Raw genomic sequence first — 13297 nt, forward strand, 5'->3', positions numbered from 1 at the left:
AGCCCAGCTGCCCCAGCAGCGGGCTGTCCCTACGCTTCCCCGGGGGGCCACGGAACCCCCGTGTCCCCGAGCAGTGAGTGGGGTGTCCTCCAGGAGCCCACAGGGTACACGCGACTGCCATCTCCCCAATCACTGGGGCATTCCCGCTGCCCCCCAGTAGCCACCAGGCGCCCCATTTTCCCAGTCAGTGGGGTCCCCATGGAGCCACCGGACCGCCGTCTCGCCAAGTACGAGGGAGCCCCCGTTTCCCCAAGCACTGGGGTGTCCTCACTGTCCCACATGAGGCCAAGGATCCCCGTTTCCCCTTGGGAGCTCCCACCGTCCTCGGGCCCCACCCAGCCCCGGGCCGTCTCCGCCGCTCTGTCTCGCGCGCGGTTAGCCACGCCCCTGGCGGCTGACTGCGACGTGACGTAATAGCGTGCTGACGTCACAGCGTGCTGAGGTCACAGCGCGCTGACGTCGCGTCGCTGTCATGGCGCCGCGGCGGCCCGCCGAGCTGTACCGGGCGCCGTTCCCGCTCTACACCGTCCGCCTGCACCCGCGGCGGCCCCTCGCCATCACCGCCGGCGGCGGAGGCGCCGCCAAGACCGGCATCCGCAATGGCGTGGTGCGCGGGAGCGGGGACGGGGGTGTGGGGAGAGAGGGGGCGCGTGGGAGGCTGAGGGGTTTGGAGGGGCCCGGCTGTGTCTGGGGACAGCTCTGAGCGTGGCGAGGGGCTGGGGGGCTTGGGGCGCCCGGGCTGCAGGTGTGGGAGTGGGTGTCCCGGGGAACCCGCGGGCGGGGGCCGTGACCGAGCCCTCCGGGTCCGCAGCACTTCCTACAGCTGGAGCAGATCGGGGGGCAGCTCAGCGCGTCGCTGCTGCACTGCCACGACACCGAGACCCGCGCCACCATGACCATGGCGCTGGCCGGGGACGTCATTGCGGCTGGGCAGGACAACAGCTGCCACATCCTGCGCTTCACCGTACAGGAGCCCGAGGGCCCGGGCACCGCCGGGAAAGACGGTGAGACACCGGTTCACCGGAACTCGGTGTAAGGGACTTGCTCTCGGGGCTGTGCTGTGCTTTGGGGATGGCCCTGAATTCCCCTCCTGCCTGCCCTGGGTGCTGTGGGGAGGGCTGAAGGGTGTTTTGGAGATGAGGCATTCTGTTACAACCCCATGCCCACCCTGGATCTCTTCTGTGCCTGCCCTGAATCCCCCTCCCCTTTCCTGCCTTGGGTGCCATGGGGCAGGATGTGGGGTCTGTGGGGTGGCTTGGAGATGGGGCAGGCCCTGAACCACTGTCTGCCTGTCCTGAACTTGCCTATGTGTGCTTGTCCTGGGTGCCATGGCGAGCTTTGGGAATGGGACGCTGCCCTGGAGCCCCCCTGCCCCCCCACCCCCAGATGCTGTGAGCAGAGTGTGGGGAGCCGTGGGGTACTTTGGGGATGGGGTACAGCTGTGGACCTCCCATGCCCGCCCTGGATCTTCCCCGTGCCTGCCCTGGGTGCTGGAGGGCAGGGTGTGGGGAGCTGGGGGTCTGTGGGGTGGCTTGGAGATGGGCATTGCCCTGAACCCCTCCATCCCTGCCCTGCACCTGCGCTATGTCTGCCCCGAACGCGCCTCCCTGTGCCTGCCCGGGGTGCCATGTGGAGTTTTGGGGATTGGATGCTGTCCTGGAGCCCTCTGGACCCACCCCCCCCAGTGCCTGTCCTGGGTGCTGTGGGGAGCTTTGGGGATGGAAGCCCCCTGCTGCCTTGTGCCTGCCCTGAACCTCCCATGTCCGACCTGGGTGCCACGGACAGGGTGTGGGGAGCCGTGGGGCTGTGAGGTGTTTTGGGGATGGGCACTGCCTTGGACCCCCCGTGGCACCCGTGCCCGCGGTGCCGCCCTGTCAGGCCCGTGTCCCGGCCCGCAGGCAGTGGGGAGAAGGGCGTGCGGCGGCGGCGAGGCCCCGGCGGGGGGGCCCAGGGGAGCGCGCAGAGCCGGGCCCGCGAGGTGAGGGTGGAGAGCCTGCAGCGCGTGCGCACCGACTTCAGCCCCGATGCCCTGCAGAAGGCCGTGCACTTCAGCGCCGACGGAGCCCTGCTCGCCACTGGTGGGGCTGATGGCTTCCTGCGCCTCTGGGAGGTGGGCACGGCGGGCTGAGGGACACAGGGGGAGCCAGGGTGGGCAGCAGGGAGGAGGGCGGGCATGGGGGGCTGGGACAGACACGGAAGAGCAGAGGGCGGCATCGTTGCACCCCCGGTAGCACACACTGGGCAGGGATGGCTGGATTGGCAGTGCCTGCGGTTACCTAAGGCTGCTCCCCCCACACCTGCCCGGGACCGCGGCAGGGCCTGGCCCGTGCCCAGTCCCATGCCAGCTCTGCCCCTGCAGTTCCCCAGCATGAAGAAGACGTTGGAGTTCAGAGCCCACGACGGGGAGATTGAGGACATCGCACTGGGCCCTGACAACAAGGTGGGTGTCAGATGGCTCCCTGGTTCCCTGGCCCTGCAGCAGAGTGGCCTCAGACCCCTGTGCTGTGTGCGGCAGGTGGTGACGGCGGGGAGGGACTTCCAGTGCTGCGTGTGGCAGCAGGACCAGCTGGTAACGGGGCTGCGCTGGCACGAGAACCTGCCCGGCATCCCCGACAAGGCCTATCGCTACCAGGCCTGCCGGTGAGGGCTGGGGATGGGGCCAGGGGGCGGACCAAAGGGCTGGGGCACTGAGGTGGGCAGCGGGATGGGGAGGGGCATTGGGGCTGAGGACAGGGCAGGGCCTTGGAGCTGGGCAGGGGCCTGGGGCTAGGCTGTGGGGCTGGGACCGTGGTCATCAGGGCTGGGGCTGGCCCAATGGGCAGGAGCCCAGGGTGGGGAGGGGCTACTGGGGCTGGGAATGGGCCATCCCTGACTGCTGCCCTGCCTTGTTGCTGTTCCTCCTGCTCCTGTGGGAAGGGGTTCCATGGGCTCTGTTGACAGCTGTACGGGGAGAGGGCTGGGGCCAGGTTTGCCTTGGGAGAGAGGTGGTGGTGGTGAGGCTGTTTCCCATGGACCCCACGCTCCCCCTGTGCCCCTCTCTGCTGCGGCAGGTTTGGGGCCGTGGAGGGCAGTGCCGGGGCTCTGCGGCTCTACACAGTGCAGGTGCCCCACAAGCGGGAGCGCCGGCCCCCACCCTGCTACCTGACCAAGTGGGATGGGAAGAGCTTCCTGCCGCTGCTGACACGGCCTTGTGGCTCCGAGGTGATCTCCTGCCTCTCCATCAGGTACCCCAGGGCCAGTGGGTGTGGGGTGGGGGCCGTGGCAGCCCCCACTCACTACCCTCCCCCACAGTGATTCGGGCACCTTCCTGGGACTGGGCACAGTGACAGGCTCCGTGGCCATCCACATTGCCTTCTCTCTGCAGGTGAGCTGGGGCAGGGGTGTGGGGCAGCCCCGGTGGCTGCTGAACAGCCCCTCACCTCTTCTGTTCCCCCAGAGATTGTACTACGTGAAGGAGGCCCATGGCATTGTGGTGACCGATGTGGCCTTTGTCCCTGAGAGCCGGCCCGGGCGGGAGCTGCTGGGGGGCCACGAGGCTGCCCTGCTCAGCGTGGCCGTGGACAGCCGCTGCAAACTGCACCTGCTGCCCACCCGCCGTACGTCCGGGGCCTGCCTGCGGGGCTGAGGTGCCTCTGCTCCTCCTCTGGCATGGGGGGGGCTGCAGCCTCCTCTCACCCGTGTCTCTCCCACAGGTTCCCTCCCTGTCTGGCTGCTGCTGCTGCTCTGTGCTGGGCTCATTGTGGCCACCATCTTGCTGCTGCAGCTCACGTTCCCAGGCTTCCTGTAGCCCCCTGGCCCCCCGAGGGACCACCTGGTGCCAGGAATGACCCCCCCAGCCTCCACCTACCCCACATAGACTGTGAAGGACATGAGGGACCAGCCCAGACCCCACTGTCCCTGCTGGTGCTCTGGGAGCAGATGCGGGTCTGGGGCACCGCGCAGGGCCACATCCCTGTGGGACTGTGCTGGCAGCAGTGCAGGGCTGGCCCCAGGACAGGGGGGTCTCCTACCCCAGGAGAAGAGGGTCCTGCCCGCCCTGCCGCTGCCATTAAACTGGAGCATGAAGGCAGAGTTGTCCATGTGTGGTGGAGGAGTGGGCCTGGGGCTGAGGGCATCCTGCTGGTCGCACTCTGGGACGTCGTGTGCCCTCAGGGGCTTGTCTGTGCCCTCAGGGTCCTGTCAGTGGCACAGGGGCTGCCCAGAGCCCTCAGGGCCAGTGGGGCCCGTGTGTACTGGCACAGGCCGACCCACGCCCTCGGTGGTGGTGCTGCTGCAGGGGTCGGTGCGGGGGGTCGGTGACACCGAGCTGGGCTGGCCCGGCTCTGACCGGGACCATGGGGTGCTTAGGGGGGGTTTCACCCACCGGCACGGCCCCGCCCTTGCTGTGACCACGCGCCCATCCCTGGTCCCCGTCCGGAGGTGCCGGGTCCCGGTTACCCCGGCGCTGCCCTGCGTGGGGCTCAATCCCTCCTCCCCCCGGGCTGGGCAGGGCAGGGCCCGGGACGGGCGGGGCCGCTCCTGGGCCCGGTGGCAGTGCCGAGACGTGTCGGATACGTGGCCCCGGGGCGGGGCGGGCGGCGCGGACACGCGAATGGGGCTGGGTGAGTGGGTCCCGGGGGCACCGGAGGCACCGGGTTGGGCGCGTGGGGGGTGCCCTGGGTGAGCAGCGCCAGCCGGTCCCACGCGCTCTGCGTTCCCCGCGCTGCCCCTCGCACCCTCCCGTCCGTGCAAGCGTGTCCCCGCCGCGCTGGAACCAGGGCAGCTCCCGGGGCGCCCGCCCCTCTGCCCGCGCCGGGCTGCCACGGGCCCGCCCCCCCGGCAGGGCCACCCCCGACCCCGGTGTTCTCGGCCCGCCGCAGCCCGAGGCCGCGGGATGAGGAACCCGCCGGCGATGCTGATCCTGCTGCTGCTGGGGCCAGCGGCCTGGGCCGCCCCCAGGGCGGGGAGGAGCAGGTACGGGGCGCACAGGTATGGAGGCAGTGGGATGTGGGGACGGGGAAGGCAGAGGTGGGTTGTTTTCACGGTACAGGGGCACAGGTGCTGGTGGAGCACAAGGGAGCAAATGGCCATGGGAGGGGCACGTGGCTGTGGGCAAGCACAGGGGTCCGAGGCTGCACAGCGAGGGATGGGACTCATGGATCTGCAGGGGCCGTGGGTGGGGGGCGTCAGGCCGGAGTGGGCAGCCTCCCCAGGGGCACAGGTAACCCCCCTGTCTCTTGGCCAGGCCTGAGTCCCCCGTGGCCACAATCGTGGATCTGCACCCCGACCCGCTGAGCCCGGAGTCGCCTGTGCTGCTGTGAGTCCCTGCCCTGGGGAGCCCCACAGCACCGGGGCTCCCCCATGGCCCAGGGCAGTGCATTGGGGATGGGGGGCACAGGGATGGGTGGAGGGCATCGACAGTGCCCAGCTGGCCATGGGGCACGGTGGGCCATGAGGCAGGTGCAGTGCTTCCCACCACCCCAGCCCTGCTCCCCCCAGGCTGCTGTGGAGCGCCGTGCGGAGCCTGAGGCCACCGGAGCAGGACGTGGAGGCCATGACACGGGAGCAGGGTAAGGCCACCGGGGCGGTGATGGGGGACTGAGGGGCTAGTGGGGTCAGGGACCTCAGTCCCACAGCACCCCATGCCCCACAGCCCTGCTCTATCTCTTCGTGCTCCATGACCACGACCAGAGCAGGCGCCTGGATGGGCTGGAGCTGCTCCAGTTACTCGGCACGGTGCTGGCACAGGCTGGGGGGCAGCCAGACCCTGACATGGTGGGTCCCACAGGGATGGCTCCTCGTATCCCCTTGAGCCCCTGGGCTGGGTCCTCACCCTGTTCCCCATCCCCGCAGGTGGCTGCACTGGTGGACCAAGCCCTGGCAAGGCAGGACCTGAATGGGGATGGGCTGCTGGACCCCTCTGAGCTGCTGGACCCCCCCGAGGTGCTCTTGCCTGGCCAGGGCAAGGGACCCCCAGGACAGCCCCCCCTAGAGCAGCAGCCAGGAGCTGTGCCTGGGGAGGGCACAGAGATGCCTGGGCAGGACCTGGGGTTGAGAAGCCCAGGACAGGCAGCCATTGAGGCTGGAGACCCCCAGACTGGAGCCCCTGAGGATGAAGCCCCCAAGGTGGAATCCGTCAAGGTGGAATCTTCCAGTGCTGAGGCCTTGGAGGCAGAAGAAGCCCCTGAGGCCAAAGCCCCCAGTACTGATGCTATGGAGGAAGAGGAAGCCCCTGAGGCTGAAGCCCCTGAGGGGCAGGGAGGCCCAGCATGGAGGGACCCAGGGGAGGGGTAGGCAGTGGGGAGCTGTGGGATGCAATGCCCTGGCTGCTCCCTGCCCTGCTCAGGGCACAGAGTGGCCAGGGGATGCCCCATGGCCAGGCTGCTGGGGCCAAGGAGGGCTGGGGCCGTGTGGTCTCTCCTGTAATGCATCGGATGGAGAAATAGAGGCACTGCCAGTGACCTTGGCTGTGGTCAGTGCATCCCAGGGGCTGTGGGACCCCAGCTAGGGCACAGCTGGGGAACGCAGGAGGCAGTAGTGGTGCACATGGGGTTTTATTGGGGAGTTGCTGGGTGCAGTGGAGATGTGGTGTGCCTGAGGGGTGCTGAGGTCTCCAGGCACAAGCTCAGACAATGCCATCGAAGCCCTGGATCCCACATTTCCTGCCCGCGATCTGGCAGCCAAAGGTGAGGGCATCCTGCAAGGTTCTCCCTGGGGATGGGGCCCAGGATGAGATGTGGCCATGCTGTGGCCGTACCGTGGCCACGCCAAACTGAACCGTGGCCGTGTTGTGGCCGTGCCATGTCTGTGCCCACCTTCTGCAAGCGCAAAGATGACGGCGGCATTGAAGGTGTCCCCAGCCCCCAGTGTGTCCACGAGGGTCTCTGGGGGGAAGGCGTCCGAGTGCACCAGCTCCCCGTCGGGCCCCATGGCATCAGCCCCCTCCTCAGCCCAGGCGCAGATCAGCGTGGCCCTGGGGGAGTGTGAGGTGGGTCTGGGGCACACCATGTGCCCCCCGGCCCCCCGCCGCCTCTCAGGTACCCCCCTACCCTGGCTGGATGTGGCCCCGCAGCCCCCGCAGGGCCTCGGGGGCCGATTGGTACCCGAAGTGCCGGGCCAGGTCCTTGCTGATGAACACCTGTGGAAGAGGGGCTGGGGCAGGGGGCAGCCCCCGGCACCCCCAGCCAGGTGGGATTAGGTGCGCCCTGGTGGCATCCCCAGACCGCTCCTGAACTCCCAGACCCCGCCTGCACCCCCTGCTCACACCCCGACCACACTCTCAGACCCCAGCTGTGGTCCCCAGACCCCGGCTGCGCCCCGAGATCCAAACCCCCCGAGCCCTGACTTCCCCGGACCAGGACTCCCCACTCCCGTTGGGCCGCGCCCCTCGCAGATCTGACCACTCCCGTCCCGAGCTCGCCCCCGCCACGCCTTTGGCCGCGCCGCGGACAGGTGATCCCGCCCCATCGCCCGGCCCCATCGCCCGGCCCCATCGCCCGGCCCCATCGCCCGGCCCCATCGCCCGCCCCATCGCCCGGCCCCGCACCACGTGGCCCCGCCCCATCAGCGGCAGCAGCTCCTCCCGCGGCTTCTCCAGCTCCACCGAGATCCGGACCCGCCGCCCCGGCGCCGCCGCCCGGTTGTGCCGCTCCACACGCTCCAGCATCGCCCCCTGCTCCGCCGCGTTCCGGGCCTGCGGACACGGGCTCACCTACAGCCCGAGGGACTTTCCCCAGCGCCGGGGATCCCCTAGATTCTGGAACCCCCCGAGCCTCGGGCTCACCTCGAAGTGGATCCACTTGTATTGGGAAAGATCGACCCGCTCGAAGTCGCGAGCAGTCACGTCAGGCAGGTTCCTGTAGAACGGAGGCCAGGTGGGAGAAGGGGGACCCTCGGCGTGGCACGCGGCCGGGGCGAAGGGCACTTCCAGGGGCTGTAGAGGGCCCCATGCTGCCTGGACAGAGGTTCTGGACGAAGAAGCACTGCCCGGGTGAATCATTAATGATGGCCCCTGGGGCCCTGAGCTGGAGTCAAAGGGCAGCACAGTGGTGGCCAGGTTGAGGCCTGGGGGTCAGCCATGCATAGCAACCCCTGACCCTTTGGCACAGCTGAGGGATCCAGGTTATCGCCATGGGGCTGCGCCGGCTGCCCTGCACTCCAGAGCGTGTGGCTGTGTGGAGATATCACCAAAATCCTGGCAGCGGCACCGAAGATGACAAGGCTGCCGGGGCCATTGGCAGTGACCGTGTGTGCGGGATTACAGCCAGTCACCCCATCTGGCACTTGGTTACCCCTGTCAGGCAGCGGGAGGGACCCGTGAAACCGAGCTGGCCCAGCCCAGCGCTGCCCATGGCCACCGGAGCCGGGACTGCGGCCCTCCTTACGTGTCGTGCAGGACGATGGTGCGGGAGCCGCTGGTGGCGTTGACGAGGCAGCAGGCGCAGGGCACTTCTCCGCGGGGCTGCCAGGCCACGTGCGCCGTGTCCACACCCCGACGCTTGAAATCCGCCGCGATGAAGCTTTGGGGGACAGAGAGCGGGATGAGGGGCGCCGCGGGAATGGGTGCCCCGGCGGACGCTGGTGGTGGTGGCGGAGGTGGGCGGGCAACGGGGGAACCACAGCCACGCCGTCGGGCCGAGGGTCGGGGCCGGCGGCAGCAACACGGAGGAGCCAAAGAAGTGTCAGAGCGGGTCGACCCGGTGCCCCGCACTCCACTTACTCAGCGGCGGGGCCGGGGGCCAGCGAGCCCATGAAGGAGCAGGAGGCTCCCAGCAGGGACAGCACCGTGCAGGAGTTGGAGGCGTTCCCGCCCCGCTGCCATCGCTGTGACACGCACCTGCGGGGGGCGGGAGGTTGCGGTGGGCGCAGGGCCGGTCTGGGGAACACTGGAGGAACCCCCCCCGTTGCCGGTACCTGGTGTCGGAATCCTCGGCTGGGAAAGACTCCACGACGCTGATGATGTCCAGGCACACCAGCCCCACGCACATGATCCGCCGCTTCCCCGCGGCGCCGCCCGCCTCTGCCGCCATCCCGCTGCGGTGCGGGACCGGGACCGGGACCGGGACCGCAACGGGCACGGGCAGCGCTTTGTCCCCGCCCCCTCGCCGCTCCGCCAATCGGCGCCCGCCGCCGCACCGGGCCCTCGGGGGGGCGTGGCATAGGGGGCGTGGTCACACATGGGGCGTGGTCGTGGGGCGTGGTCGCACGAGGGGGCGCGACCATGGACGGGGCGTGGCCGTGGGGGCGTGGCCATGCGGGGCCCTCCCCGGCCGCGCCCCCCGCGCCGCACGGCGCGCGCACGAAGGGCGGGAGGGGGGACCGGGGTGCCCAGGTGGGCATGGACACACGGACATGTGCAACCCCTCCGTGACACACGGACACACGGACACGGACACATGCAACCCCCCCGTGACACACGGACACGGACACACGGACACGGCTGTTCAGCACATTCAGTGCTGGCAGCTCGGGGGCAGCTCCGGGCTGAGGTGTCCGTGGGAGCCCCCGGCGAGGGGCCCGACCTGCCGACCCTTCGCACAATAAAAGGCCCGGGGACCTGTGCCCCCGCCAGGTACGGGACACCAGGACCGAGCGAGCTGAGGACTCCAGGCTTTCGTGCGCTCAGATTGGGAGGGGGTAAGAGCCCACAGGGTCGTTTCTTTGGGGTCTCTCGGAGGCACCAGTTCGGGCTGCTAATTTGTTATTTAATTTATGAACTATGATTAAATTACTTTAAGGACTGAGATGTCTGAGACCGCAATGGGAAACCTGTGGCCAAGCCGGTGAGGGCAACTGTTCCGACTGGGGAAGGGTGGGCGGTGCAGCTGCAAAGGGGCTTTGGTCCCAGCTGAGGTGGAGCAGGTGTGGCTGCCGGGGCAGCTCCGGGATGGTCAGACGGGAAAGTTTCCTTAACATCTTGGTGACCCTGGGCCATCCCCTTCAGGCCCTCCCTGCTCCAAACACCCACCTGCCAGCACTGGGTGAGTCCACCTGGATCTTTGGAGCAAGGAGGAGCCAAAAGTGAGTGTTAAAATTCCCGGAGCAGATTCAATATCAAGGATCAGGATCTGTGACTAAATTGCTCCAACTCTCTCAGTCTGTCTGTGGGTGCAGCGTTTTGTCCAGTCTGGGAAATTCCTGCATTGGTTTGAGTGCAAATGCACGACCTGAGCAGCCTGAGGGGAAATTGGGGCATTTGGGGTCTCATCCAAGGTGTGCAGGGGTCTGAGGGTGCACGGGAGGGTTTGGAGTCTTGTCAGGTTTGGAGACGTCTGGACTCTCTCGTAAGGCGTGCTGGCGGCTGAAGCCAAAGGGGGTTTTATGACTATTTTTAGTACTTCCAACGCAGCAAGGGGACACTCTTGGCTGAAATTGTGCAGTGGGGAACAGTGGGGATGATTTGAGGCTTCACTGACCTGGGAGAGAGAGAAAAAGTTGATGGCAGTTGTTGAAGCATTTTAGAAGATTAAGAGAGAAATTGTTTAAAATCCCGGGCTCTATCATGTGCTATAGATGGTGTTTAATGGTAATTCCCTCACGGCACTTCAAGAGTTTCTTTTGCAGCTACCAAAGAGGCAGTTGGTGGCCAGACACCGTGTCTGGAGCACAAACACACGGAGATGGTCACTTCGGGTTATGTGCACGTGGGATCTCCTCAAAAAGAGGAATTCAGGGAGGTCTGCATCCAGAGAGACCTCATCTCCAACCTGGGCTGTTTGTACCTGTCTGGATGTGTTGTTGCGGTGTAAAGTTGAAATCCTACACCAGGAGCAGGTTCTCCAGAGGGCAAATGTCACCTGAAACACTGCTTTATTTTTGTATCTGTATAAGATTCCTGTGGACTGGTGCTTGTAGTGGTGGTTATTCTGTGTGTGTTTCTAAAAACTATTTCTAAAAGTACATTTTGCTACATGTAAATTACTGTTAGGTGAGAGGATAGTAAACATGCACATAATATTTGAAGACTTTTTCCGAATGAGGAGAACTTGTGGTTGTTGTTGAGGAATTTGTGTTCTGTCCATAACTGAAGGTGTCACCTGTGCCTGGTTTGCTGCACTCGCACAGCAACTGGAAACCATTTGAATTTTAAAATTAGTGTTATTTATATTAACTTGGGGGAAACGGTTTCATTTCCTTCCAGGAGGATGATCTGAAGAGTCCCACCACAAGCAGGAAAGGGGTTCTGGTGCCTGATGATTGGTATGGCCCCTTCATGGAGGAGGGAAGGAAAAGGCTTTGGATACTTAAAAGAAGAAATGAGAAAATGCTTTTAAGGTTCTGCTGGGGTATTCCGGTGGTTGAAGGTTTGACCCCTTGAATCTGCAGAGAATTTTGGCTCTTAATAGACTGGTACAAAAGGTACCAGGGTACAAAGTTCCTGTGCCAGTCGGCTCTGTGGAGTTGGTTCCTGTTTATCCGTAGCAAATGGGACAGAGGTGGCAGTGCCTGGATATGTTGCCCTGTGAACAGGGAACAGCTGCATCTCCATCCAAACCTCAGCTGGGCCAAAAGGAAAGGGAAATATTTAGGCTTCATTTTGGGGAAGGGGCAGTGAATGACAGATCCAGAGAGAACGTGATTAAGCTCCCACATCTGGTCACAAAAAGCACATACGAGGTGTGGGATTTTGTTGGCCGTGGATTCCTGGGTTGGAAGAATTGACTAAACCTCTGACTGAGGCAGCCAAGGACTAAGACACAGAATCACTTGTGGAGAGGTACCACAGGAATGAGGGCCCAGGAGAGGTGGTCACAGGTGGCTCCAGGTGCAGTGGCAGCACCAGCCTGTGCTCAGTGCCAAGCTCCAATGCCACACAACAGGCACCTGGAAGGGGCTGGAAAGGAAGGAACACCTGGAATCCAGCAAGGCTGATGCCTGTCTGATGGTGGAGAAGAGCATCACCAATGTGAGCAAGGGATGTACATTCCAGGCAACCCACGGACTGAGGCAGCTGTTGTTCCCTCACACAGCTCAGCCCCGTGGTTACATCATCCAGCATGGACAGTGCCATTCCAGGGCTGCTGTGGGGACCCAGGGACAGAGACCAGGAGCAGGACCCCTCCCAGCGTGGAGGAGGCACATGGAGCAGAACTGGGGGCTTTGGCATGTGCAGCCCAGCTGGGAAGAAGAAAATGGCTCAACGTCAGTCCAGATTCTCGGGCTGCTTTTTGCAGGGGTGATATGCAGCAGGGATGTTCTGGGAAGAGCAGGATTGTCACATCCACAGGGACAATGTGCTGTGGGGACTCTGATCGTGGGCCAAATCTGACAGTCCCTGAGTCTGTGTATGAGAGGAATAGCTCAGCAGGAGAGAGATGAGGGGAAAATTTGGAGGCAATTCAAAATGATGATGGACTATGGACCCTTTGTTTGGGGTCCTTTCTCAGAGGCACCACCTCGGGCTATTATTTTGTTATTAGTTATTGCACCAAGATTAAATTATTTCGAAGACTGGGACATCTGAGACTGTGATGGGAAACCTGGGGCTGAGCTGCTGAGGGGAGCTGGTCTGAGCAGGGAAACGTGGCGGGTGCAGCTGCAGCTCAGGTGCTGCAAGTGTGACTGCCAGAGTGGTTCCAGGATGCTCGGACAGGGAAGTTTCTTTAACGTGGACACACACACGGACAGACAGACACACATATGGACATATGGACATGCACACACAGGATGGGTCCTTTCAGGTGCCTGGAGCAACCTGGTCTAGTGGAAGGTGTCCCTGCCCATGAGAGGGGGTGGAGTGAGATGAGCTTTAAGGTCCCTTCCAACCCAAATCATTCCATGAAATCCCCAGGGGTTTCTTTGTCTGGGTCCCTCTTTTGAGGCACGAGATGCTGTGATTGATCTGTGCCAATAAACCCGATGGATACGAGAGCCTAGCACCAAAGCTTCCTTTGATACTGGCCCGTGACAGGACTCCCTGTGCCGCTGCCCAGGCACACGTCCTTGGTTAATTTCAATTTAGAGGAGGAAAAGGGCTGTTCCCCATCTTGAAACTGTGATGGTGTCAGCGTTTGGGGTATTTTCTCTGCAGTTGCCATCATGGTGCCTCTGAACCACAGGAGTGAGACTCTGGATGTCTTGGAATTACAGCTCTGGAAATGCCCAATGCCAACCCTGACCCCATGGCTCCCTACATTCCTCAGCCCTGAGCTGGGGTCAAGGGGGACCTTGGTTCTTGAGGTCAGAGGGTGCTGATCCCTGCGCTGGGGATGGCTGGTTCCTTGGTATGCCTGGGAGTGAGTAACATGTCTGACATTCCAACCTGTGATTTTAGTTTCACTCGATCCCTCCGTTCCAATTCTTCCCCCGGCATTACAAT

At 64.3% G+C, this 13297-nt stretch overlaps 3 protein-coding genes and 1 long non-coding RNA gene across 7 annotated transcripts; 3 read left to right on the plus strand and 1 right to left on the minus strand.

Annotated features, from left to right (window-relative positions):
- Positions 1-40: 40 nt before the first annotated feature.
- On the plus strand, positions 41-4069 carry PREB (prolactin regulatory element binding). 2 transcript variants are annotated; one of them, XM_032103865.1, is made up of 9 exons: positions 41-607; positions 812-1004; positions 1899-2110; positions 2360-2440; positions 2516-2640; positions 3051-3224; positions 3292-3364; positions 3437-3596; positions 3693-4069. In XM_032103865.1, the coding sequence occupies exons 1-9, from the start codon at positions 473-475 to the stop codon at positions 3785-3787; spliced, it is 1248 nt and encodes a 415-aa protein (XP_031959756.1). In that variant the 5' UTR covers positions 41-472; the 3' UTR covers positions 3788-4069. The 2 variants fall into 2 exon arrangements, with proteins under 2 accessions (XP_031959756.1, XP_031959757.1); XM_032103866.1 differs by having other exon boundaries at positions 525-596.
- On the plus strand, positions 3846-6445 carry CGREF1 (cell growth regulator with EF-hand domain 1). The gene is made up of 6 exons (XM_032103864.1): positions 3846-4601; positions 4860-4953; positions 5225-5296; positions 5479-5549; positions 5633-5754; positions 5833-6445. Exons 1-6 carry the CDS (start codon positions 3869-3871, stop codon positions 6271-6273), a joined length of 1533 nt encoding a protein of 510 aa, XP_031959755.1. The 5' UTR covers positions 3846-3868; the 3' UTR covers positions 6274-6445.
- Positions 6446-6517: 72 nt separating this feature from the next.
- On the minus strand, positions 6518-9057 carry KHK (ketohexokinase). Of its 3 annotated transcripts, XM_032103868.1 has the most exons (8): positions 8893-9056; positions 8699-8815; positions 8364-8498; positions 7763-7835; positions 7526-7672; positions 7029-7117; positions 6795-6952; positions 6518-6690 (listed from the first exon to the last, which is right to left on the minus strand). In XM_032103868.1, exons 1-8 carry the CDS (start codon positions 9006-9008, stop codon positions 6605-6607), a joined length of 921 nt encoding a protein of 306 aa, XP_031959759.1. In that variant the 5' UTR covers positions 9009-9056; the 3' UTR covers positions 6518-6604. The 3 variants fall into 3 exon arrangements, with proteins under 3 accessions (XP_031959759.1, XP_031959760.1, XP_031959761.1); XM_032103869.1 differs by lacking the exon at positions 8699-8815 and having other exon boundaries at positions 8893-9057; XM_032103870.1 differs by lacking the exon at positions 7526-7672 and having other exon boundaries at positions 8893-9057.
- A 334-nt stretch (positions 9058-9391) lies between these two features.
- LOC116441680 lies at positions 9392-12432 on the plus strand. Its single transcript, XR_004239214.1, has 2 exons — positions 9392-9615; positions 11120-12432. It is a non-coding gene; the product is annotated as an uncharacterized LOC116441680 (long non-coding RNA).
- Positions 12433-13297: the final 865 nt, after the last annotated feature.

Source organism: Corvus moneduloides, chromosome 3 (assembly GCF_009650955.1).
Source record: "Corvus moneduloides isolate bCorMon1 chromosome 3, bCorMon1.pri, whole genome shotgun sequence".
Taxonomy (NCBI): Eukaryota; Metazoa; Chordata; class Aves; order Passeriformes; family Corvidae; genus Corvus; species Corvus moneduloides.